We start from the raw sequence: 26,130 nt of genomic DNA on the forward strand, positions 1-26,130 counted from the left end.
ACTTTGTAATTTAGGAGAAACTTTTGATGTAAGAAGTAAATTTGCAGTACTTATAAATTTGTCTAAAATGAATATTTCATTTAGTAATTAAAAGCTTATCTTGTCTTTTTGCATATTCTCCCGTTATAAAAAAGCATTTTTATTAAACTCTGAAAACTTTTGCTAGATTGACAAAACCTGTTGTTTAAATGATTTTTTTTTTGTTTCTTTTCACATACAATGACATTTGCATTCTTCTAGGTTCAAATGATTTATTCAGAATTGTTTGAATGTAGTTATATGTGTGGAAAAGTTTAATTACCAGCTATCTACATGGTTGCGATATTACCCAGAGGGCTGTACTTCTTTCTTAATTAAAAATATTTGAACTTAATAATAGAGAACTCTATTAAAACATGAATAAAACATTGCAAGCAACCAGGTCCTTAAAGTGTGTTAAGCAGTTAGCAAATCGATTGCAGTAAGAGCTGGTTAAGCATTTTTTTCTTTACCAGTCCTCTGCACAAGCAGATTAGAAGACTACTTCTGTGTAAACTCTCACTCTAATACTATTACAAAACTATCCTATCATACATAATTCTTAAAACAATGAACGGTGTTTCAAATGGAAATAAAATAATTACATGCTCACAGCCAACAAAAATCTCCAGTGCTGCTTTACTGCAGTTAACAATATTATGTCAGCACTTCTTTTTCTGAAACTTGTAGGAACCTAGAATACTAGCTTTTCCCACCAAAACTGCTCCAATAGATAAGAAAAAAAAAAAAAAAAAAAAAAAAAAGAAAGAAGCCTTATATGGGTATGTGATCAGAAGAAGACCATACTCAAATAGCTTATTATATTCATTTTTTAAGTATTGGAAATATTTTAATAAAAAAATTAAAAACAGTATGTGTTTGACTGTATTCAGTAAGTGCTAGTTGGACACACTTTCTATAAACAACCGTTGCTTGGAGGGCAGTCAGTAGCACTCAAATTTGGCTTCAAATCTGGAGGATGACCTAGTACAAAAAGAAGTAGGAAAGAACTCCAAAAAAAAAAGCTTCTGGATAGGAAAAAATATTACTTGATTTAATCAAGTATGAGAGTTAAATCCACCAGATACTTTCATCTTATATTTTTTAGCAATAAAGCAAATCTGTCACACCCCAGTTTCTATACATTGACGATAGGCTTTGTTCTTGCTTTTTTGCAAGCAACAAATGACATGCAACAGATTTAAAGCTACGACTCAGTGTAATATAGCAATAGTTCTGCTGTCTAAATTAATCATCAACTATTTATTGAGCAGAGAAAAATGACAGCTCTCTTCCTTCATGCTTTAAAACAAAACCTCACAGAAAAGTTGTAAAACATATTGAACACTTTAAAAACTAAAGAAAATCTGTCTGTCAGGAAAGAAAACATATGGAGTTTTTTTTTTTTATATATAAAAAAAAAAACTTTACAATCCATTTTATAGAATCACAGAATGGTTTGGGTTGTAAGGGACCCCAAAGATCATCTAAATCTAACCCCCCGGCCATGGCCAGGGAAACCTTATCCTAGACCAGGATGCTCAAAGCCCCATCCAACCTGGCCTTGAACACTTACAGAAAAGGGACATCCACATCTTCTCTGGGCATTTGTCTCAAAGGTACCCAAGGTCACACATAACTTCCTATTATTTTGACATTCTTACTTTGGCATCAATAGGGAAATGAGCAAGAAGGATCTAATAGATCTTCTCACCAGTTTTCTGATCCTATTACAACCATCTTACTTTTCAAGTCAGCGCATTGGCCAGTACCTTGTATGTCACACTCTAAAAGGATTGTGCATATCAACTATGAAGTTTCACATTATTTGTTTCACTATGGCCAATTTAGAGGTGCTGAGGATCATGCAGTTATAAAAAAACTATTGATGAATTGTCCAGCTATTCCCCTCCTTTTCCTTTTTTTTTTTTTTAATTTTCTTTCCTGTCCTTTCTTCCTTCCTTCCCTTTTGTGGGAAGAGATTTCTAGAACCTTTGTCCTCCTCTGATGCCCCAAATTCAATATTCACAGTTAGCTGCTGTGTAGTCCTCATGTAGCTATAGCAGCCAGAAATAGGTGTTAAAATCGTTCTGCAAGATGTCCCTGTCACAGCAGTAGCAGTCTTGTCCCATGGAAATAGTCACTCATGCTTCCCCTTTCATGGATGCCATTAAATCTGATAACTAAAATTAATTGCATCGACAAGTAATAGAATCACCATGGACTAAAATTCCAGCAGCAGAATGACAGCAAATCCCCCTGACTGGAATGAGGATTGTGATATCCTAAAGGAGATCAGACAAGCAGCAAGGACATAAAACACAATAATGATGGAAGACGTCCATTTCCATCATGCTAACGAGGTAAATGTCATGTTTCAAGATGTTACTGTAGTTATTTTTTTCCCAAAGCATACATAACTGTTTAATTGAGCCACAAAAAAGAGAGGCATCTATCCATTTGGTCTGCAGTTGTTGAAGATATTATGACCCCAAATAACTTAAGTTAATGATCATGCATCAGCTGGATTCAACATCCTTGGGAAAAAAAAAAAAGGTAAAAAAATCATAAACAAGCAAGCCTGGGATTAAATACCATAGATCTCCTTGACCTGCAGAAGAGACAATTGCAGGGGATTATGATATACAGCCATACAATAGGAAGTGGCATGGGTAAGAAGAATGAACTAATGAGTATTCATTATTTCTTATAACAAACATAAGAATGAGAAAACACCAAGAATGCAATGGTGCATTAAAAACAACAAAAAAAAAATGAGATAGTTATTTTACCCCACAAATGGCAGTTAAATTCTGAATTCATTGTCCCAGGACAAAGTCCACATGGACATAGAATGAAACTATACAAGTGTGTGGAAAAAAATTTCCACCCCCAGTTATTTATCACAAATACAACACCTTTTGCTCAAGAAATTGTTGAACTATGAAGGCTAGCAGGAAGCCTGCAGGGCATGCTGGTGAGGTATTGCTGGATGCTTCATCTGTCCTTACACTTTTCCCTAGGCATCTATGATTGACCACTGCTGGACAGAAGTTGTTAGCTGTATAAGTCTTTAGTCTCATAAAGTATTAGGTGATATCTGAAAAAATAGATCTCTGAAGTCAGAAGAACAAACTTGGCCTATTCCATTTTCAGGTGCTCAGGAATAAATCTTATCAAGTCATAACACATTTAGAAAATGTTAAAAGATACAGATCTGCAGTAATTCTAAGACTAAAAGAATTCTGTCCAAAAATGGAACAGTAACATATTTGTTCATGTGCAATTTACAGAATACACTTGATTCTTAAGTTCCAATTCCTCATTCAAAGCACAATTCAAAGCACATCATTTAATATAAGCTGAGAAGACAATAATTAACTATTAGGAAGTATGTAAGAACATAATTATCTTCAGACAAATTTGTTCTTAAAATTACTGTATATTTCTGTAAGGAGAATCCAGGACAAAAATCTGGGGATAAAACAGCACTTTTGTGAATCTAACAGTTCCTTTAGTAGCGTTGCAATTTAGCCTATGACACAGCCTTACTGCTAGCCCTCAATCACATAATTCATCTTTTCTCAGGACTGTCGCAGAGAGACTATTAAGTATCTAGAGTAATGCTCTTTCTATGGTCATTCATTAATATAAAAATTGAAAGTCTGTCAATTTTCCTTTGTAGCTTTTCTGACCAAAACTACTCATGTATTTCTAACTTGCATATTTCCAAAATGCGAGTTGCTCAATTACACCTATTTCTATCATGAACCTCTGTGATTTCTGTTTTATTTGGAGTACCATTTTATGCACAGCAAAAAAATAAATAATACAAAATCAACTTTCAACAGACTGAGCTTAGTAAACGCTATTATGATGAACCCAGAATATATCTAGATGACAGATACACTGTTTTTCACTTCATGCAAATGGGCATATCTCATACAGCTTCTGTATACAATGCAACAACTTAATTTCAAAGTAAAAACTACTCACACAAGTCTGTGTTGTCAGACATGAATTTTCTCTTGAGATTTTCTTGAGGGATGTTTTACCAATTGATGGTTTTATTTGACCAGAAACTCCTTCAGGCCCTTCAGTTTTTTCAGGAGCATTTGGAGTGACGTTAAAGAATTCAGATTTAGTTCCAGTTGGAGAAAGAGAAAGGGTAGGCTTTAAGCTTCTCTGAGAGATAACAGAATCTGTTTTTCTCACAGTGGAACTCTGTGGTTTTGACAAGACGGTTTCCTCGAGGTTTTGTTTGCTGTGTTCCTTATTCTTCCAGTATTCATTTCTCCATGGCATCCTCTTTAATGTGTTCTCTTCAAAAATTGCTGAATCAGATGTTCCTTGCCTGCTGACACTGATCTCTAGGTTCCCAGTACCTTGGATAAATTTATTGTTGTCATCCTAAATTCAGGAAACAAAGATGGATTTCTTCATCATCACACAAAACTGTTTTCCATAAAACATTCACCTTAAGTTTCCAAAATGGCTCCTTAATTTCTATTGCTTAATTTTAAATTTGCAGATTCTGAGAGCTGTCTGCTCTTCTGAACTGCTATTCTGAGTATCCCATAAACATATTTTTACATCTTAACTAGTGAACCAAAGTGGGGGAAGATGGAGACAGGATTACAGTTCTCAACACATCGGCCCAGATTTAGAATGCTGGTAACCGTATATATGTAGTCATATAAATGTAGGTTCTAGAATAATTTGATAAATATTAAATCATGAAGTTGTGCCAAAAACGTCAAAAAAGTTTGCTTGATTAACTATAGCACAGCATATGTGTAGTGAAGGTGAGAATGATTTCACTGAGGAATTAGCACTTCTGCTGATGTACTACTATATTCCTAGAAAGAACGTACAGATGGGCAGTTGGGCAATAATTTCTGGATACATAAAATTGATTGCTCTTGCTGGGGTGTAATTTTAAGAAGATAATTCTAATGACTTGAGGGCTGCTATGAGGAGCAGATGAGATATAGTCCCTTTGTATACTGGGCTTTAATACTGAGGTATCAGAGTGAAATTACCTATCAGACTTTGTAAGAGTATGTTATTTTACTTAATCTTACTCCTTTACTCTTTGAATTACGTAGGGATAGGAAATTTCTTCACTGAAGGTGTCACTTTTGGCTTCACAGTCAAAACAGCATATTTGATGGCATTCTGACATGTGGGCACACCAGCCACAGTCACACGACTCCTGTGGCCAGAAAGAGTTCTTGCTTTTGCTCTGGGTTCGTCAGAATCTACAAATGCTGACATGGCAAGTTTCACTACAAAAAGTCTCTGACAGGAATTTGGGCTGAAAGCATGGACATTTATTTAATTACAAAATAAGCCACTTGATGGTGAATGATTCTACAGAAAGAAGGAAGTTTTATCCTTTACTGATTATTTGACTCTTATAATTGAATAACAATAATTAACTATTTCGGTGACTAATCGGTAATTGCTTAAGGGACTTTACGAATACTTGCAGTTTGCAGTTTGCAGGGTGAAACATTAAAAATATTAAAAAATATTTCTTTTACTAATCTTATTGCTGAAAGATTTCCACATTGCAAAAGAATTAAAGCTGGCAATGCTCACGTAGCTCAAATAGGATATAAAGAAGAAATACCAGTCATCAAGTGACTTTAAACAGATGAAATTTCTTAATTTACTTTTGACAATGTCAGTGAGCAAGACAGCCCGTGCTTATAGTTCTAAAAGGCACAGCAAAACCTTATTTACTGCACACTCACTCAACCATAACAGACATATGTCTAGCTGAAATTTATAATGCAGGTTTTCCTAAGATTTTTTCTGTTGTAAGGATGCTCAAAGCATACTTACAATGGATGGCATACTGACATAGGGGCTGACAGAGAGTTGGGTTTCTTTTGTCCACTTGTTACGGAGGGAATACCTTCATTTTCACCCCTGTACTCAGTTAGACACAGCAACCTGACAGAGACAAATCTACTGGTAGGTATATAGGGAAAAGATGATTAATCCTTCCTGTCTACCTTGAAGACAGAATATCATCCTAGGAGTTTTAGGATGTAGACTACTTTATCAAGAATTACATGTGCAAAGTGGCTTACCTCTTCACTGCTGTCAGTTCCTTGAAAGTTATCTGCAATCTGGATTTCCCCATGGACTTGGTTACTGTCTTGCTTCAAATCCAAAGGGAAAGTGCAATGTTCTGGTGACCTATTTGGAGATTTCCCATGAGGAGCTGACCGAGGTCTTGATGAAAATGTGAAAATCTCTTTATGATTCACATGGTGATCACCTGTTTCATTGCTCTGATGTTCAGCAGAGGCATTCCGTGGTGAGGTTAAATTATGGCAGGCTGAATCTTGAGTAGAACTATCCACTATGAACTGTCCACTCTTATCCAACTGAACACTCTCCGTGAAACTTTCTGGAAACACCCATTCATCTGAAATGTAAATTTTTTACTGTAATGTGAAACATATACATTGTATTTTTATACTGATTACATTTTTTTTTTCCTCTGGAAGCTGTACAGAAAATAATTTTGTTTTACACAAATATTCTGATGTATAAAATTCATACATTTGGAAGAGTGATGAGGATGCAGTGAAAGAGATCAGGCTGCTTTCTAAGAGAGGCAAGGTCAATCAAAATGTTTCCTGATCATAGCTTAAAAAATCTGCAAGCTAAGATATATGACATGCAAACCTGCCATTTCCAAATCTGAAGCTGTCTAGCTATGAAAATTTGAAGCTGTACAACTGAGTTACATTCTAGGAAAACAAAATTGTATTAAATTTGGCAATTGATCTTCAATAGGCATTTTTTTTGTGTGAATTATTCCCCCCCCCCCCCCAACTCACAAATACTTGGTGGAAAGTTCACGATATTACAGTCTCCTGCTGCTTTATTGTTGAAATTCTACACTTTATTTTATGTCTAGTACCTATGGCTTAAATCTCAATTTCATACTATAGTTCTGATGAAAAATAGCATGACATGAAAAACATATGAAGATATCTGTTTCGCCAAGTTTCCCTGAATGCAGGCTGTACTAATCTACCAATTTTAAAACAAACAATAAACTACAGAAATGGATTTAAAGATTTAGTGCACCAGATAAACATGAAAAGACCATTTTTATATTCCATTGTTAAATTATATTTTACTGCTTGGAATGATAGTATAGAAAAAAATGTCAATTTGATTGATTAAAACCAATCTCAAATAGCATCTGAGAAAAGAAGAATTGCTCAAGTATGCAATACTCCCTTATCTTCATTAAAGGTAGTGTGGTGTGGATTATTCACTAATCTGGAAACTTTCTGGCTCCATAAAATAACGTTACCACCAACCATATTAAAAAAGCCTCAATAAAAAATACTAAAAATGTAATAATAAAGTAGCACTGCAATAATAAAATGCTTGCTGTCACAGAACAGAGTAAATTTACTATGGCATTCAATTCCTTCTTAGTTTTGTTAGAAATATTTACCACTCTGGACACATGAAGCAGCTTTGGGAAAAAAAAAAAAAAAAAGTTTCTGAACTACCATAAATGAAGGCAAACAGAAGAGAAGAATGAGAATGCCAGCAGAAACAGCTGTCTTAGTGTTGCTCTGGTTCTTCTGGTTTACTGGAAGTTGCTAATGAAACTACTGAACTACAGTTAACATCCTAAACAGCAGTTTGTAGTAGGAACTACGTGGAAAGTAGGGACTTACATCTTGTACATTCACGGCTTGCACCTACTTGTTCCAGAGGACGCTATTTTTCAGTCTCTAAATGAAGACAATCTGTAGTCAGAAGCCTCAAGGCTCTTCATGTAATCTTTTTATATTAGATAATCCTCCTAGTTTAAAGTAATCTAGTATACCATTGCCATACATATTATACATAGAAAGGTGTATTTTGTAAATATACAGACATCTCATCTTATTTTTAAGCTGTAAGAGGTTGAAAGAGACTGTAAAAATTGCAAGATGAACATATAAGCAATGCAATTTATTTCACAAATGTTTTGGACTTTTTTTTTTTTTTTTTTTATGCCAAGAAATGAGTGACACTATTCAAAGCTTTTAAGAACTACTCTTTGTTTGTGTAAACCTGACGACCTTTTGTTTTGATCAATAACTACAAGATTTTCAAAGGAGCATACTACAGCAGCATTCTCCTCTCTTTGATCACTCAAGATTGTGTCACTCATCTGACATTAGCCAGGTAATTGCAATTACATCTAAGAGGTCATATGCAAATGAAACTGAAACCATAAGAGAAAATATTAAGTCTACAAGTCTTTCAAATGATGTTTTACACTAGCTATGGAGTTCAGCAACTTCCGTAACCTGTAATCAGTGTAGCATATTGTTAATAGTCTACAAGTGAAAGATATGGAGTGTTTTGGACCAAACCAAATCCTATTATCTCTCAGTCACAAACTATACTGGAATTTCTTTTTAACTCAGCATTTCCATGTCAATTGTAATGAACAATTTAGAGTATCTTCTTAGCAAAATATGTAAATTACTATGTAATCACAACATTGCAGCAAACAAGATAAATGCAAGAATGATCACCTAAACATCTCATTAGTTCTTCTACACAGTCAGACTTATGGTAAAGCTTCCAATTGCCGCCTAACATTTTAATGAAGGTTTCAACATTGCATAAATAAGATTGGGAAACTATAAACAATACTCCCTCATTTTATTTTTTCCCTTGCTTAAAAATTTACCTTTCTAAAGGTACTGTGCGCCTGCTACAGAAGTTATGTTGATTTGAGCTCAGTGATAAATCTGGAAGGTATTATAAATAGCAGTAAACAACCTCTAAAGTAATAAGAAAATCACTTATGAAAGCTCCCCTCCACCCATGAAACTTAAATTAATATTTGCTCAAGCTAATGGCACAACAATTTCCGTGCAGTCCCAAGATGACGATGGCTGCACAGGGCCCAGGAATACTAAATTCCTGCTTATAAGAAAGGAGTAGTGTACAACAGATTCTTGTTGATACAACTTGTTTCAACTACAATATAAAAGGGAGCCAGAAAATATTTAAGCTTTGCACTTGCTTAGGAAAGTAGTTTTGCGCCAGCAACTTGTCATCGGTGTGTACATTAATACATTGTCAGAAGTGTCAGGATGATGCTTTTGGCAGAGTCACTGCCACTGAACCAAGCCTGTGGGACAAGATCAAGTTTTTGGAGTTTCCTAACTAGAACATCAGTCCTGTCTTACAATTCTGACAATGTGCATAAACAGCTGCTATGAGAGAAGTCATCACAGAAAATAATTTTTCTTTGCTTTTATTAGGAAAGTACTTAAAATGTGAATTCCAATGTTAAATGGTTGGTAAGAAGGAGTAGGAGTTCTCTCATCTGATAATGTCAGTATATTTTATGCATATGTTGCATGGTGTAACTTTATTTAAAATTATTATGTTTCTTATGTTTTGTTTGATATTTCTGCTTTTGAATTCCGCCCCCCCCTTCCCTGTGAACTTTTCCACAAAGTATGCTTATCATTCTTTGAGATCAAGTTTTTTCCACTGCCATCTTTAGAGGAAGTTCATAACAGAGCATAGCAGATTTTTCTTGATGAACAGGTTGACTATGGCAAGTTCTTCAAAACATTATTAATCCAGAAATAATTAATAAGAAAAAAATAAAGAAAATTCACCACTGAACTTCAAAAACAAAACCAAAAAAAACCAACTGATATTACATGGATATCATAATAGATACCCTGAATACTTACCTCTTCTCATACATTCGATGTTTGGAATCTTTAGTGTTAAATTTAATAGCGACTTAAAGAATAAATTATTTTTAGTTCTTTCCCTTTAATCATGAGAGCATGGAGTTTTTTTTTTTTTTTTTTTTATTCATTCACTGCACTGGCACTTTGCTTAATCCTACAAATCTTTATCAATGCTCAAAAGCAATTCTGTTGCAGGGTATTTGATTTCCATAATCCCTGCAGCAAATAAATTTATATTTCATGTGAACTGGTTCTGAGTCCTTTGAAATATACAACAAATAGTCCCCTACCCCACACAGAACTGAGATGTAAAATAATATAAAATTAGCACCATACCATTGGTTATTTCCCATGTGTTTTGGGCTGCATTTTTTATACATAATCTTCCATGATTGTTCTTGTCTGGTGATAGATCTTGCGGTAAAGGGAGCTGAAAACATGCTCTTCCATTCTCAGACATTTTCTGAATCTGAATTGCAGAGTCTGAAATGTAATCCAGACACTTATTAAATACCTGTGAACACTCATATTGTATGCTTTTCTTAAAAGAGACACAGAAAAATAGCATATAGTGAATTGTTCTGGTATACAAACATCTTCCAGAAAGCATGGGTATCTTGTGGGGCAGCAGGAATAATGACAGATACAAGGAAGTCAAAATTTAACACTGACTATGTACAGAAGGAAGACAAACTATAGAAATTATATTAAAAAAAAGGCTTTCAAAATCTGCAAAGTAATGAAAACCCACTATACTAGCCCAGTTATATACATATCATGAGGGTAAGAGGAATATGTTTATACCCTGTAGCTACTGCAAGCAGGTGGTCGTCCCTGGCTCAAATACTTAAAATACCTACAGAGAAAATGAGCATATTTTTCATGCTCATGCAGGAGAACAAGCCATTATTTAACATAAATGTCTTCAGTAATTAACAAGGTAGATAAAGGATGAGAAAAACTGAGAATTACATTTTACATTCTAAGTCTGAATTGTGCAAGAATTTTGGCAGTATGTGAACTCTATATATGCTTCACTTTACGCTCTTACCATTTTGATGTTCATCTTTAGCTATTTGGTGAGTATTTCTTTTGCCTCCTTGATCTAAAGAATCATTGCATGGTGAGAACGTCAGCTCCAATCTCTCGGTGTCTTGTAGAGATTCAGTTCCTTTTCCTGAACTTTGAAGTCGGGATTCAGTTCCTTTTCCTGAACTTTGAAGTTGGCATGATCTATTACTTTTGCTACCCACAGTCTTTGTTACCTTGAAAGATAATATTTTTCTTAATGAAAGATAAAGATATAACTCTTTCAAACTACTCAGAGCTAAACACAGATTTTGAACTACATTTATTTTGGAATAAATGTTCCCCATTTTTTTTTAAATCATCTTTTAAGAAAAATTTATGGTAGGTACAGTTTTGTGTGGTATCTTCAACCTTTACAGTCTACTAACAGGCAGATTCTTTTTTTCCACTGAATGAAAGGAAAACAAAGCAAAGCAAAGTAAGGAAAAAAAAATTTAAAAAAAATTACCATCTGGATAAAAAGACAGTGAGACTTCTGGCTATTCTAGACCTCAGAAGAAGCCCTTTCTTCTTTGGAGGAAGGAATCTTGCTTTCCATCTTAGATTTCAGTTGAATTCCTATAGAATAGTCTACTTCTTTATTTGGCTCGATCTCCTCTTGACCATGTTAAATTGGGAATGTTACTCTTCATCAGATTTCCAACACTTGAATATTGCTTGTTAGTGGAGTGAGACCAGTTATGTTTCCCCTGGCATTGTTTGTAACACATAGTATGTATGGCTGACCATCATCTAGCATACCAAGATAAGGTTTCTGTTCTGCATCATAGCTTATAAGAAAAAAATATTTATACGTACACAGCACTAATGTTAGCAGAACAAACAAACAAACAAAAATCAACCAAAAACCAACCAAACCACCAAACAAACAGAAAAATAATAATGATGGGAAAACACAGGATAATTTCAGTAGTAAGAGGCCTCTGTAGGCTACCACTCAATAGAGTGCTAATGATGAAATTAGATCAGGTTGTGCTCCAGTTGTGTTGCTAGCTTTGAAAGTTCTGAAATTCCACAGACTTCCTAGTATTCTGTCCTAGTACTTAATGAATTTTATTTTTCTGTATTTGCAGTCAAAGCTTCTCTGTTGCAATTTGGGCCAGCTGCTTCTTGCCCTTTCACTATAGAAGTCTTAGAAATATCTTGCCCTGTCTTCTCCATAACCTTGCAGTAGATGGTTGAGAACAACTAGAGAAACTAGACTCTCCTTCAGCTTGGTCTTCTTCAGGCTGCATAAACCCAGCTCCTTCAGCTTCTCTTCCCATGCCACATACTGTAGCCACTCAAGCATTTTATTTGCCCTCCACTGGATGTTACAGTGCCTCTCTTGTATTCAAGGCCCACAACTGAACACAGTACTCCAGATGGCAGCTTATCAGTTCTGAAATAAACTTTTAGTATGACTCTCCCATTTGTTTGCCAATCTCTTCCTTTGTAGAAGAGGCGGTGGTTTCATCGTAATTTAAGCCTTCTTACCTCTCCTGATACCCTTGTACTGACTCTTCTGTTTGAAGATGGAGGTGGTCCAAGGATCTTTGATCCAAATGCAATATGTGATACGTCTTGAGTTTTATTGCTGCGTATATTGCCTTTTCCCCTATTATTCAAATGTCCTAAGTAAAGAAAAATAGTAGTTTCAAAAAATATATTACAGTACTTATAAAGAATAAATATTAATACCTTTAAAAATCGACTGAAATGAAAGAATTATGAACACTACACATACACAAAAATTATGTTCCTTTATAGCATAATCCCTAGAAATATGTAGTCAAAGTTCACTATCTTTTTACTCAAAGCAAACACACATTTTATAAAAGTGTGCCAATATACAGGCAAGAAAATGTTGGTCTATTATATAGACTATTATATAGACATATTTCTAATCTTGCTTTAAAGATTTATTTAAAAAGAGGCTATTTATAATAATAAGAAATAGAACTGAGGCAATATTCTCAATGTATCACACGCAGCTCACATAGGATACAAGAAAAATTTCCATGCAGTTTTCTTTTTGAAATTAATGAGTCTATTGCATTACCAGGGCTGAACCCTAATATTGCAAAGGTGCACTAGTCCTGTTAAAATGTTCTAGCACTTTCATGGCATTTGTTACTGTTTAAAATCTAGATATACTTCTAAATATACTTCTGTAATAATTTTCAAACAATGAAAATGCCAAATGGTCCGCCACACAAAGTAATCATGAAATGCAGGTGAATATTTTGAGTAAAATTTAAAAGGTATGGAAAGTAAAATAGTTATGTATTAAAGTAATTTTATCACCAGGGTGCCAGAACTGCATGTAATAATCTTTTTTCCTTTTCTTCTTGATTCTTCATGATTGTCAGTGAATTCTCCTTTTCAGAGCTAATAAAAAATAAGGGTACCTTCACATTAATTTATTATTAAAATTTATAATGTATGCAGTTTTTTTTTTTTCTTCATGTAACTTGTGTGTTAAATTGCTATCACTTCTGAGAAGTGGATAGAAAAAAAAAGTAGAAACAACATTTTGTACATTCTCTTAAGCATTTTTTCATAGAATTGTTTAGTCTTCATTTAAGAGAAGCTTTATTTCCATTGTCATCAAGGAAATGAAAAAAAGATCATGCATTAGCAACCAAACATTGTAATTTACTGTACTAATAAGCACAAAAGAAGGCACTTTCTTCCATTAGCTTTTTCCTTTGTTCCGGATGTGACATTTGGTTCCTCCTAACAGCTGCCATTTCACAAGATTAGATGACCCACCATCAATTTCTTTAATTTGCTGACTACCTTGGGATGTTGTTAGCTCCAATTATAAAAGCTGATTTGCATGAAAACCTCTGTTTATGAACACATTAATTGACTGCAATTAATTACCTACATCAACACATAACAGTGTGTTGATGGCATAATGAAATAATATGTGTAATTAAAAGTGGATGAGACTAAAAATAATTTGTGCTTTTGATTATCAAATAAATGAGAAGTTTAGTGGCTAAAAAGAACATTTTCCAATTGAAATGTATTTAAACATACCAAAGCTTCCATTATCAAGAAGGCCTGACTTCGGAACTTTGAAATTCATGTCTGGAAGAACATATGCTATGTTCATAACATGAGATTAAAAATAAAGATTAAACTTTAAGCTGAAAACATTTCATTTTCATGCAGGTCAGGGATGTTATGGTTAATTATGTTACTATATTTCTCTATAGGGGATATGTATCTTCATAGTCTGGATGGCAAAACTTGAGGTTTAACTAGGAGACATGTTTCAAACAAACTTTTTTGTTGTTGTTGTTTAAATATATCACTCACACTATTGTAGTCATTTAAGTTTTACAGCCCCTCTTGTTTTGACAACCTAGCCAAAAATGTATGATTTTTGAATGCTGTTACCAAGTGGCTGAATTCCAGTTTCTTTTGCTATTTAAAAAGCAAACTTGTAATTAAACTTCACAACACAATTTTGGCATGACTACTTGTAGGGCAATAACACTTTAAAATATTATTTGCCTGTTAGTGTCACAATAATGGTACTTGCATATAAAAAAAAGCTGAATCTAATTTAAATAAGTAAATACATCAATGGTCTTACTCAAAGCAAAAATCTAAAACCCTTCCTATTCATTTCAGAATAGTCGAGAATATTCTTGGTCATATTTTTAGATGAGTTTTGTTACCGTAAACAAACACGTATAAATTGTACTTTTCAAAGAAGTGTAAAAACTGAACAGCCTCACTTTAGTGGACATTTGAAAGACATAGCTCTTTAATTATTGTTATTATAAATCCCATGCTTGAATAAGAATTGTTCAGGTTGCACATACATCTCTGAAACTATAGAATAAACGTGTGTCTATGTGCTCATGCTATTTCAGTTGTTCAAGGGTTGTGATGTATTTTAAGACATTGGAAAATTTTAACATGCACTTTTGCAGAAAAAAAATCTGTTATTTGTATGTTATTTGTATTTGATCATATTCATGGCATTTTAGTGCATTAGAATACCTGTTTCTTGCATTGTTACTGGATAACTCCTGCATTTTATTTCTGGCTTGTGAATTTTAGCCAAGTTCAGCAGTTGTGTAACTTGTGGCACATCTGTATTTAGCTGGCAGGTTCGAGGAATAACATCTATGGTCTCATATGGTGTAAATGGAACAAAGCACATACCTAGAATCAAAAAACATGGGCTTTACTTCATTCACAGATCACTCAATGGTATTGGATTTACGCTATTAGTTTATTAGACTACAAATATTGTAACACTTTAATAGATGACAGTAATTTGAAAACTTTGCTATAATTGTTAATTTTAAGACAATAAATGTTAATTTTTAAGATTATTTTTTGTTTGTTTTTTAGGCCAAAAAATCTGAATAAATTTAAACTAAAAAATTACATACTAATGTACAGAATAGTCAAAGTAAAACAAATTCTTTGATTTGGCAAGTGAACAAGTGAAACATAAGCATAAAATAGATTTTGCTAATATTTTATTACAATTACACTTTAATTCTAATACAGCTATACTGATTTTCAGACAAAGTGATCATCTGAAAATGGCACTGGTATCAGTGGGATGGAAGTGGTAAATAGCAAAGTCCCATATATGCAAATAAAGATTTTGACAAGTTTTAATTCCAAACTTTGGATACCATTACACTTTTTTTACACTAAAACAAAAAGCCGTTGACCTATCTGTTCTCGTGAGCAGGCACTAGTAGAACATGATCTGATTGTCTCTGCTTTCCCTTTGATAACCAATATAAACTGAGTTTATGAAAGTTATTTTCTATGAAGAAATTATTTCAGAGTCAGAACCCTTCCTGAAGTCCTGAGGTAAATTCTTACCAATTTTTAGAATACTAGACTATAGTGAGCTTATTAGCCTATTATTATTAGCCTATTTTCCTCAGATAAGAAGAGGAATATATAAACCCAAAGCTAAACATGAATAATGGATAAAGAATTAGGAACCTAACAAAAATTCAGTCGTCTCATGCCATATTTCAGCGGTGGACACATTTATTTAAACAAGATAAAATGCTAGCTACTTGTTTTTCACCAAGCCTGTATATTATTTATTTACCAGAGTAAGACTATACTTTGTTAGAAAAAACAACAACACATAATGTAACCTTAGGATTATATGGAAACTGGAATCTATGTATATTATCAAGTGTATACGCCTCAATATCACAGGGCAAAGGTATTTTTTCTTTCCTGTTCCATCTCAATGATTTCATTTAGAAATAATTTCCTAGTATATGTGGTTTTTCCTCTCCATTTGCAATCATTTTAAGATTACAAAACATAATATATATAAGCTACTACAAAAGAATAACACATTACAATCTGAAATCTCCGCTCCCACCACTGAGGAGGTTTAAGCAAAGAACTTGACCCTCATTAAAAGTTACGATGTCACTGCACTAAATGGAGCTGAACTGATCAAGTCTCAGTCATCTGAGAGAAAAAAGGTTTATCAAATCATGATTGTTAACTGAAAATTAATTAATAACAAAAAATGTCTATTGTTTTTCTGTAATTGGGTACCGAAGTATACAGCTATTTTAATGCAGCCAAAACCTTGAGCTGTAACCTAATTTTAAAACTTGCCTAGATAAGGAAATTCATAATCACACAGAAAATAGTAATGCCCACCAGCTGTGTAATAATCATAGAATTGATAATCCAGTAATTAAAAGTGCTGCATTTTACCATGCCTACAGTTCATTAAAGCTGTCTACTCATTATGTTAACTACATTTTTGAATTCTGGAACTCATTTAGACCATTTATGTGCATTTCAAAAACTGTTTAGAATGGAAGAGAGAAAATAATGCATTGATGGAATTGAATTAAATTAAAGCCAGTGATGTCTCTAACTGCACATTCCACTGAGAATTTACTGGATTCTCTCTGTAGTCACTTAGTGAATTAATATATATATATTTTTTTCCAAGCTCACCAGAGGAATCATAATGATTACTCTCCCATATTGGTTTAGGTTTTCCAAATGGTAGATAAATTTTGTTACACTTACAATACTTCTACCCATCTGCTAAACATCCCTCCTTCAGAAAACAGAACCCTTTTTTTCTGGTGTGTCCTTTGAAAGCCACAAAATGAAAATCTGAATGAAATTGAAGCTGAATTTGACCTGGGCTTCTTCTAAATAAGAAAGTGTCATTTGTGTTTTTTTTCAATTCCTCCTCTGTTACTGTAAATACCCGTGAGGAATGAAGTTCTCTCCCTTGGAAAATAATGATTCAGGATTTTGATCCTGGTCTGGTGATGGGTAGGCTTTGACCAATATCCTGCTCTATTATAATCTCTAATTTTTCAGTCCACCACCAAAATTACTTTCCTGATAAAAAAGGACACCATAGGATAAATGGACTAGAGATCACAGAGAGGTATTTATGATAGCTTCATACAATACTGTTTTGATAAAGTTTTTTTTTGGATTATTTAAAAAGAAATCCTCCATCTGCTCCTGAACTCCAAAACAAAGTAAGTACCAGTCAAATGCTCTCTCTTTTCAGAAACCCTCTTCTTGGCCAAAGCCTTCTATCAGTGTAAGATACCGTCATTAAAACAAGTTGCCTACTTGATAAATTTTACCAGAATTTCTTCAATAAAATACTTTTAATGTATTCAATGCTTAAGCAGATGAGTACACATTTATTTGTCACCTGAAAACCAACAGATTTAATATGCTGCACTGTCACTTTAATTTTCACAAAATAGTGTAATCTTTTGAACTGCAGATCTGATGACCAAGAAGCTTTTGATTTTATAATACGAACAGTTATGATTAAGGCTACAAAGTAATTATAACACACCATCTTCCTCGGCTGTATCTTGAGGCTTAGATTTTAAAGTGAAGATCTTTCTCAGCTTACAGTTAGCTGAAATAATAATTCCATCCAAAGACTGGAAGACAGCTCCTCTGAATATTTCACTGGTGAATGCTACCAAGTCAATACACATATTGCACCACTAGAAAAAAGAAACAATATTCTTTAATAAAACCTAAACACTAATCATTGCAGAAGAGTAATAGTGTACAGTTATCAATAAATGAAGCCTCTGCAGAGTATTAGATTTCACAGGCTGTGATCCATAATGCATAACATTTTGATATTAAAAAAGGTATTTCTGTATTTACTTTTATGACAATTATTTATATGAACAAATCACTACATATGACCTACTGACTGCCAGTCCAAGTGAATTCAGTTCCCTAGCATATCCATAATATGTTTTTAGCTATTTCAAAGTAAGCAACTTGTGACAAAATGTATTTATTGAAGGTTTTCTGGAAAAAAAATACTCAACATTACTTCGTAAGTTACTTATGTACTTAAACCCTTCAATGCTCCAAAGGTTATACTTGTACTTGGAGATTTATTTATTTATTTATTTATTGAGATTCATAAGAAATTACCTCTCCCAAGCTTGTGTCCCTTAAACACTCAGGCAAATTTCCAGTATGGACAAGACCCCAGTGTACCACAAGATCTTAAAATTACTTCTCATTTATAATAAATGTTACCCACTCCTTTAAGACATTTCAGGAAGACAAAGTAAATAATGACAACTAACTAGGTTGCTGACAATCCCACTTAAATATGTATCTTAATTCTCATCAGGTAATTGTTCTGTTTGTTTTAGGAAACACTGTTAGAACACTAACATCAGTGTCTTACACTCTCCTGCACTATTCCTGTTTCTTTTCTTTTTCCATTTGAACATTGCATATTGCTGTTTTTTATAATACAGAACAAGTAGCTAACCAGCTAAGGTATAAAATAAGTTAAACTACCTTAGTCTTGTAAAAGACCTACTTAGCCACTGAAAGTAATATGCCTCCTCCTTTAAGTAAAAGCTGTAAACTAAAAAGGGAGATAACCACCTAAAAGAAGATAGATTATTTTGTATCCATGTACTCCAAGAAATACAAACCTACTCTTTAAGAGTTAGGGCCTTTTAAGGTAAAGGGTTAAGATTAAAATATTTTGTCATTATAATTGAACAGAGCATTTAGGTCTCTGACGAATCTTTGATTATTTAAATTAAAATACATAACTGAAGTTCATATTCTGATTTAATTTAATTTAATATACATTAATGCATACTTTAATCTTGAAACATTTCTGCTAGCCTGAGACCAAGAGCAACTAACTGAAATAATTCTGAAGAAAAATAATTTCATTTCAGTGGATGCTCAAATAATGGCAACTTCATGGGTATGATCTGATGCATATTAATTTTTTTAAAAAATCAGATCTTTCCAGAAAGTATAAAACTCCTGAAATCTAAAATTATCATGGCAGCCTTCAGCTAAACAACCTTAAAATAAGTCATAACTTCAGTGGCTTCTGTAAAATACTCTCTCCCATGTCTAGCCTCAGATCCACAACACTTTAATGTAGTAATTGTTATCTAGTTGAAATCTAACTATTCACATATTCAAAGTACTTTCTAAAGTAGTATTTGACATTTGAGTCTTTAGAAGGTTATATGGTAACCTCTCAGGTTTTCCGTCTTGACAGGTATTAACACCTGCTGGGGTATGGGAGAGAAGAACACGGGGGAGAAGGTGACGGCCATTGTTTTATTTTCTTCAGTTTGAAATATACAGTGTTTTATATATTCTAGAATCTGGAGTATCCTGAAGCATATGAAAGTAGCCATCAGCTACAATTGGAAGCCGCAGCTCCAGCAAACGTTATAAAAGGTCACTAGAGGAGAAGGTACGTGTGAACAGAAGCACTGAAGGGAAGAATTAGGGACATAGAGAACTTGTACACAGGCTGAACAGACAGTAAAAGTGACAGATAAACACATCACAATCAGTATTGATCTTGGAAAATGGGAATAAATTCTTCACGGTAGAAGAAGGGTGGAAGAGTAGAAGTATGAAGTAGTTCTGATACCATCCAGTAGGTGGGACATAGACTTACTGTGAATTGACAGGAACTGCATTCTAAAACAAAGAGTAATTTCAGCAGATCTGCAGAATTAAATGAAATCCTTCTGCTAAAGAAGTCTGCTCAACCACAGTTCACGGAATGTTCCCAAAGTACCTACTATTTTGCGCTTGATCATATGTAGAGGAATTTTTGCATGCAGAGGGGTTACAGACAACTCCTTGTGGACCGTTGATAAATACAATCTTCTTTTAATATTTCCTAAATCAGTTATCCTGCAAAATAAAAGCAGGAGAGAACAGAATGGATCTTTGTCAGTTCAATAATCTAGTATCTTTGGCAATCACAAAAAAAAAAAACCAACAACTGTTATTCATATGCAGAACCTTTATGTCAGTGATAGCAATAGAGAATTTAAGAATTACTTCTTTTACAAGATGAGTAATGAGATTTCTTTCTCAAATTCAACCTTGGTGGCTATATTCCTGCATATATCAAATCACTTTACATGCTAATTTTATTTCAACAGTCTACACTCTTTCCTAGATTTCCATAGCCCTTCAGACTATGAAAGAATTCAATTTGTTTGAAGTGAGAACCCAGTAGCCTTTAATAATCACACTTGTTTCTGCCCCTTAAGCTTGTGTTATCTTGGGACACACTGTCACCTGCTAACTAGAAAAACATTATTTGCTTTCTTTTCCTAAAAATGCCTCTGTCATTTTATATAGACTCTTTGTTGGCTTAAAAATAAGACATTGTCTGATCGTTTCACTTTCTGAGCACATACCTTCAAATGGGAAACAAAATACAGAAGTTTATTGCTCACTATTCAGGTCATCTCACAGTGACACCAAGGACACTGAATTCGAACATTTCTAATAGATTTAGACCACAGCTGTGATCACAAAGATTAGGTTTGCTTTAAACTGATAAAGAGACTGTTTATGCTCTGCTTTCTTCAAGTTTTGTGAGCAGCAAAATGTTGATATTGCCCAGCAATACCACCCTGTGATACTGGAGAACAGACTTTAAAGGTTGCAGTCTCTATGCAGAAATGATGATTAATTTACCTATTATTTTTGAACAAGCCCGTTTTTAACAGATGGGTATTTCTCTATAATTAGCAGTCCCTCTGACAAGAGGACAAATAATTACAATAGACAACTTTCTGTCAGTTTTCATTTCTTAAAAAAAGTAATTACTCATAAATAAATGATTTAAATGCTGAGTTCTACTTTAAAATTGTGAGACTACCTTGTAGGTTACACATTTTTTAAATGGAAACACTTTTTAATTAGCAAGGACTACCTGTAGCTGAACTATTGAAATGCTGTCACCCCAAATTTGCTGATAAACATCCTGAAATGTTCTTAGGATTATTTGGGTCAACTTAGAAAGGCATTAACTCTGGAGCAAATTACACATTTCATCTATTGTTGTGAATTAAAGATTTCAACCCAGGACAGCATTCAGTTCAAGAAACACTGCAAGTATGTGAATATTAAAGGGCTCTACTAGTAAGGCTGATAAAAACAGGTTGTTTCCCCAAGTTGTTATGAGGATCAGGCAAAGAAACGAAATTCATAGGCCTTACAGATCTTGCTGCTTCTTTGCTCTCCCTTGCAGATCTTTGCTGCCTGATCTTTAATCTATCCATCCCCATAACATTGGTGGGCAAATCAAAGTGGAGTGGAAAGAGTCTACTAGCAGTTTCTTTGCAGAGACCAGCAGTTCCTCAAATAAATTGTGTGCTCCTCAAAGGCAGGAATTTCACTTGTGTATCAGGGTAAAGCATTACATCCTCAGCACTGCTATTGAGAGTAGAATTCAGTATCAGCTGCACATATATTTATGAATGGATGAGTAATACCACCAACCCCCTGAAAAGTGCTTTCACCATAGCACCATAGGACCTTAAAGTGTCTTACAATGATAGCATTCTGGGCTTGATTTTGCTTTTGAAGAAATTGGGGTAAAATGTGAAATAATTCACCTAATATCATCAGCAAGTTGGCCACATAGCTAAACCTGTGCCCCAGGTCCAGGCTCAGTTCCATCCATCATATTTCATATGATATATGAAATTCTTATATACCCATTGATGAAAAACCCACGGCTGCACTTTCTCAGAAACTCTCTGCTCTAAATCTTGCTGTTCAGAAGTGCTATGAAACTATGGTACCAAAGAATTTTAAAGAACTGAAGTAGTGGTTGTTTGAAACTCCCCTACATGTCCTAGTTATGTGTATGTCCTAGTTATGTAGTTGAGCAAGTATGCTGAAGAACCAGGTAGTTGCAGTAACCCGTGTGCTGAAAAACAAATAAAAATACTATTCCCGCTGAAACTCAGTGTTATTCTCAATGGAGAATTTTGCTTTAAATGATGCCATGACAAGACAGTAGGATCCTGAACTTAAACCATGCATATCTCCAAATAACTGGCAATAAAATCTTAATTTCATTTTATAACATTAGTTCAAGAAATATATTGAAATGACATATTTATTTTTGTATGAATATTTCTATCTTTCTCCCTCCTGAAAAATATCAACTGTAATAAAAAGGACATTACTAAACGTACAGCTCATTTGCATTCTGGAGTGCAATACAAAACAGTCATTTAGATTAAAATATACACATTTATATCAGAAATATATGTCTAAAATAAAATACTTTTTTTGTGATGGCAAGTATGCTATAAAGAAGAAGCAAACCATAGATATATAGTTATAATCACACCTCAAGAAGTTTAATACTTATTTCAGCAGATAAATTTAGAACAATAAAAATATTTATATTCTACAGTAGAAATGAGGCAAACATTTGAAGAAGGGGCAAAATCAGAGAAAGAAGATGGTCTTAAAATTCTATAAAATAATTTATGTCCTTGCAGAAGAGAATTATTCAGGAATTGGTGAAACTTTCAGACTCTTCAGTTACATTGCTTCTTGGAAAATAAAGTGAAGCAAATGTCTGATGAAACTCTTATCTGAAATAATTCAGACAATGGGAGTTAGAACTTTAGAATTCTCACTTGTAAAACGATTCAAGAGTACTTGTGTTGAAACTCAACCTTTTTTTTCTGTTATCAAAAAGCATCACCTATGTTAAACCTAAAAAGAAGAAACATCTGTACTACACTTCTTGATTTTCAAAGATGTATTTAAAAAAATCTATATAAGAGTTAATGTATTTTTATTACATCTGTGTTTGAGTATTTATATCTAAGGGTCAGACATGTGATAGAAAAGTAATGAGACCATGTTGAGAAAAATGAGGTAGTCAACAGGAAAATCAACCTCATTTATAATAATATTCCTGTGATCAGCAGGTGCATAACTCTCCCAGTTATGGCCATTAACTGCATTCATTTCGCACTTAACATCTACATTTGCAAAATATTTGAAAGTAAAATTACGTTCCAATTCAATTTTCAATTTTATCTTATATAGTCTACTTTGATTGACTATTCTCCTCACAATGGTAACTATAGTGAGATTGCAAGTAAATAGTAGCAACTACCCAAGAGTATAGATAAACTCGTCTTCTCAGATTACCTATTCACTTTGCTGTATGTGTAATAATTTATAACCATTTGTTAATGTTCAATTCAAGGCTTAAAATGAACTTAGAAAAAATGACGTCGGACTGTTGAAGGGATGCTTCATTTATCAGGCTCACTTGTTCTTAAAATGAAAGTGTTTTTCTCCTAATAAATGACTTAACCTGGAAGTTTACCAAACATGAAAGCAGATATTTCATTAATGTTGCTATGCAAAGAGCAACTGTCATACAATTTATTATTCATGGAAATTTCTATATATCCTGGTTGAAATCCAGGCAGAATCCTCTGCTAAAGTTTAACTATTACTATGTTAGCATATTAGGTCTTAGTTATCATAGGGCCTTTTTCTCCATAAATGCTATGTGATTCACAAATGTCGGTACAGTACCATCATCAGCCCCACTTTAAAGATAGAAAAACAAAGTAATAGTAATGGTTAAGTGATTTGCCATGGTCACAGATTCTTAAATTTGCTTTTTTCAGGAATGGTCTGTATTTCATTCATGTTTTATTTTACTCGCTACTTGTAAATTGGTCTTGTAGGAGATACTATCTTATTGAACTGTCTGTCTGATCTTCTGAAATCCAGAGCACTGTATTCTGCCCTCATTAAAACAGACTTAGTTATGTTGATAATCAATCAAATCTCTACAAAACAAAAGATCAAGAAGATTTATATGTCACATAAGCCTAGATGCAAAGAACTATCTTTCTTTTTATATACTGGAATTTTCTATGTTGATAGTCTTTTTCTGGAGACAATTAAGTAAAAAACAACACAACGACAAACCAAAACAACAACAACAACAACAACCCACACAAGTCCCCTTAAACAGTATCCATAAAAAGGCAGTACTACAGGTGGCCGGTTCAGAAAAAGAATCATGAAATCTGATTGCTAGAATAGAAAAGCTGTCCAAATGCTAGCAATTATGAAGAAATGGTGACTCCTGAGCTCCCTCTGCAAGATATTGACATATTTGCAATCAATTCTCTAACTGAATGATCTGATATTTTCAATGATCAAGAATAATTTGTTGTAAAAGCTTCATTACACATAGAACTTCACAGATTTCCCCAACCTCCTCCCCCCAAAAAACACCGTGGAAATGGTCACTGATATTTTCTTACGTGTTCTGGAATTTTCTATAAATATTTTAGCATCTTGGTTTTGATACCTGCTCATTCATGTGGCTCTTTCTCTCATTTTCAAGTATTTAGTAAATTCTTTTTTATGGCATGGTGGTATGTTCCTCTGAAGCATAGCCAGCTGTGTCAAATCATTTAGAAAACTGTAATTCTAGAAAATAGGTTTTGATTTGTTCAGTATAGACAAAGTACTCTAATGAGTATTAATATGTGGAAAGTTTAGTGCATATATCTTTTCCAGAATCAAATTATCCTTATAATGCAGTTATTTATGTCTGTAACTAATTCTGTTGTGTCTTTTCTTTAGTTTATTGGCTGTTATTCTATTCACTTTATTTTTCATTCCATGAATTTATCTACTGAAGAGAGACAATCAGTCTTTTCATGTTTCCAAAGACAAAGAAAAGGTTATGTTCACACCTGCTATATGTAATAGACCTCTTAAGTACAGACATATTTCTCACACTTAAACCTTTTATTCTAACTACTGAATTATGTGAATTGCTAAGAATTTTGCCTTTAAAACGACACAACTAAGTTTTCTTGCTAACACTTGTTCCTACATTTACCTTACTTGACATATGAACATCCTGAACAACAAACCCTACCAACCAAACATACACAATTCAATTTACTCCAAGTTATTTAAAGTGATGCACCAGCCCAAACACACATAATCATTATTTTTCTTTACTTTATAAAGTATTAGAGCACAGCTATTTATTCTGTAATATCACCAGGACATCAGCTATTCAGAACCTCAGAGTTTATGTATTAGTCAGAATCAGATGTCATATCTTCTCTGCTTTAATTCTGCCAGCATGTGATGGCTTTTTTATTTTTTATTTTTTAATTTTTCTTAAGTTACTTTAAAAAGATTATCATCAAAATAACTGAAGATGATAACACTCAACTTTTTAGACACCTGGGCCTCCAGGTGTGAATAATTTTGGCAGTGTTTCAGGATGTGTATTCAGCAACACCATCCTCATTTCTTTCTTTCCAACCTTGGAAAATGTGTACATTTACCAACAAATTTTGAACCTACAGTTTTTATTATTTTTTTGTTTGTTATAAAAACATGAGAAAACTATTCTGATTTCTCCCCTTCAATAACTGAAGAAACAAGAAATTACCCACTTGAGAATACTCTTGTTCTACAGCTGCAAAATACCTGACAATACTCTATAAAAAGGCTCAAAACCTTCAACAATGAAAAAAGTCTTTCTCCGTGCCTCATGTTTTATACTGATTATTTGAATGAACAATGGAACTCTTGATATAAGAAGACTTAGAATAGGTTTACAGCTGCAGAAGCAGTGAAAGTCATCAAATGTGAGAAATTAGACATATCTGCAGAATAAAGCCAACAGATTTATCCTGACCAGGGGGAGGAAAAATACCTATCTTCTTTCAGAACAAATCCCAATGTGACTTATTTTTAAACCAGGCCTGTGGATTTTGTTTTCAGTTCTATACTAATTGCATGAATCCTTTTTTATATCTGACAAGTGGGACAAATTTATAACCACTCATTTTCAGTGTTTTGGATGTTTAAAAGTATCATTCAACAATGAGTTAGTTAACACTCTGTAATGTACTTTCAAAATAAC

At 33.6% G+C, this 26,130-nt stretch overlaps 1 protein-coding gene across 6 annotated transcripts in view; it reads right to left on the reverse strand.

Moving 5' to 3' along the window:
• Positions 1-26,130, reverse strand: part of CFAP20DC (CFAP20 domain containing) — a 68,183-nt gene that overhangs the window by 30,374 nt on the left and 11,679 nt on the right. For 3 of the 6 annotated variants that reach the window (XM_035337825.1, XM_035337823.1, XM_035337824.1), the window contains 8 exons: positions 19,961-20,075; positions 17,710-17,866; positions 14,868-15,032; positions 12,342-12,478; positions 10,828-11,041; positions 10,113-10,259; positions 6,120-6,460; positions 4,015-4,428 (listed from right to left, as the gene is read on the reverse strand). In XM_035337825.1, the coding sequence (XP_035193716.1) occupies positions 4,015-4,428; positions 6,120-6,460; positions 10,113-10,259; positions 10,828-11,041; positions 12,342-12,478; positions 14,868-15,032; positions 17,710-17,866; positions 19,961-20,075 (1,690 nt within the window). The remainder of the gene's footprint in view (positions 1-4,014; positions 4,429-6,119; positions 6,461-10,112; positions 10,260-10,827; positions 11,042-12,341; positions 12,479-14,867; positions 15,033-17,709; positions 17,867-19,960; positions 20,076-26,130) is intronic. The other 3 variants (XM_035337827.1, XM_035337826.1, XM_035337828.1) reach the window with 2 other exon arrangements.

The sequence above is a fragment of the Oxyura jamaicensis genome, chromosome 12, assembly GCF_011077185.1.
Source record: "Oxyura jamaicensis isolate SHBP4307 breed ruddy duck chromosome 12, BPBGC_Ojam_1.0, whole genome shotgun sequence".
Lineage (NCBI taxonomy): Eukaryota > Metazoa > Chordata > Aves > Anseriformes > Anatidae > Oxyura > Oxyura jamaicensis.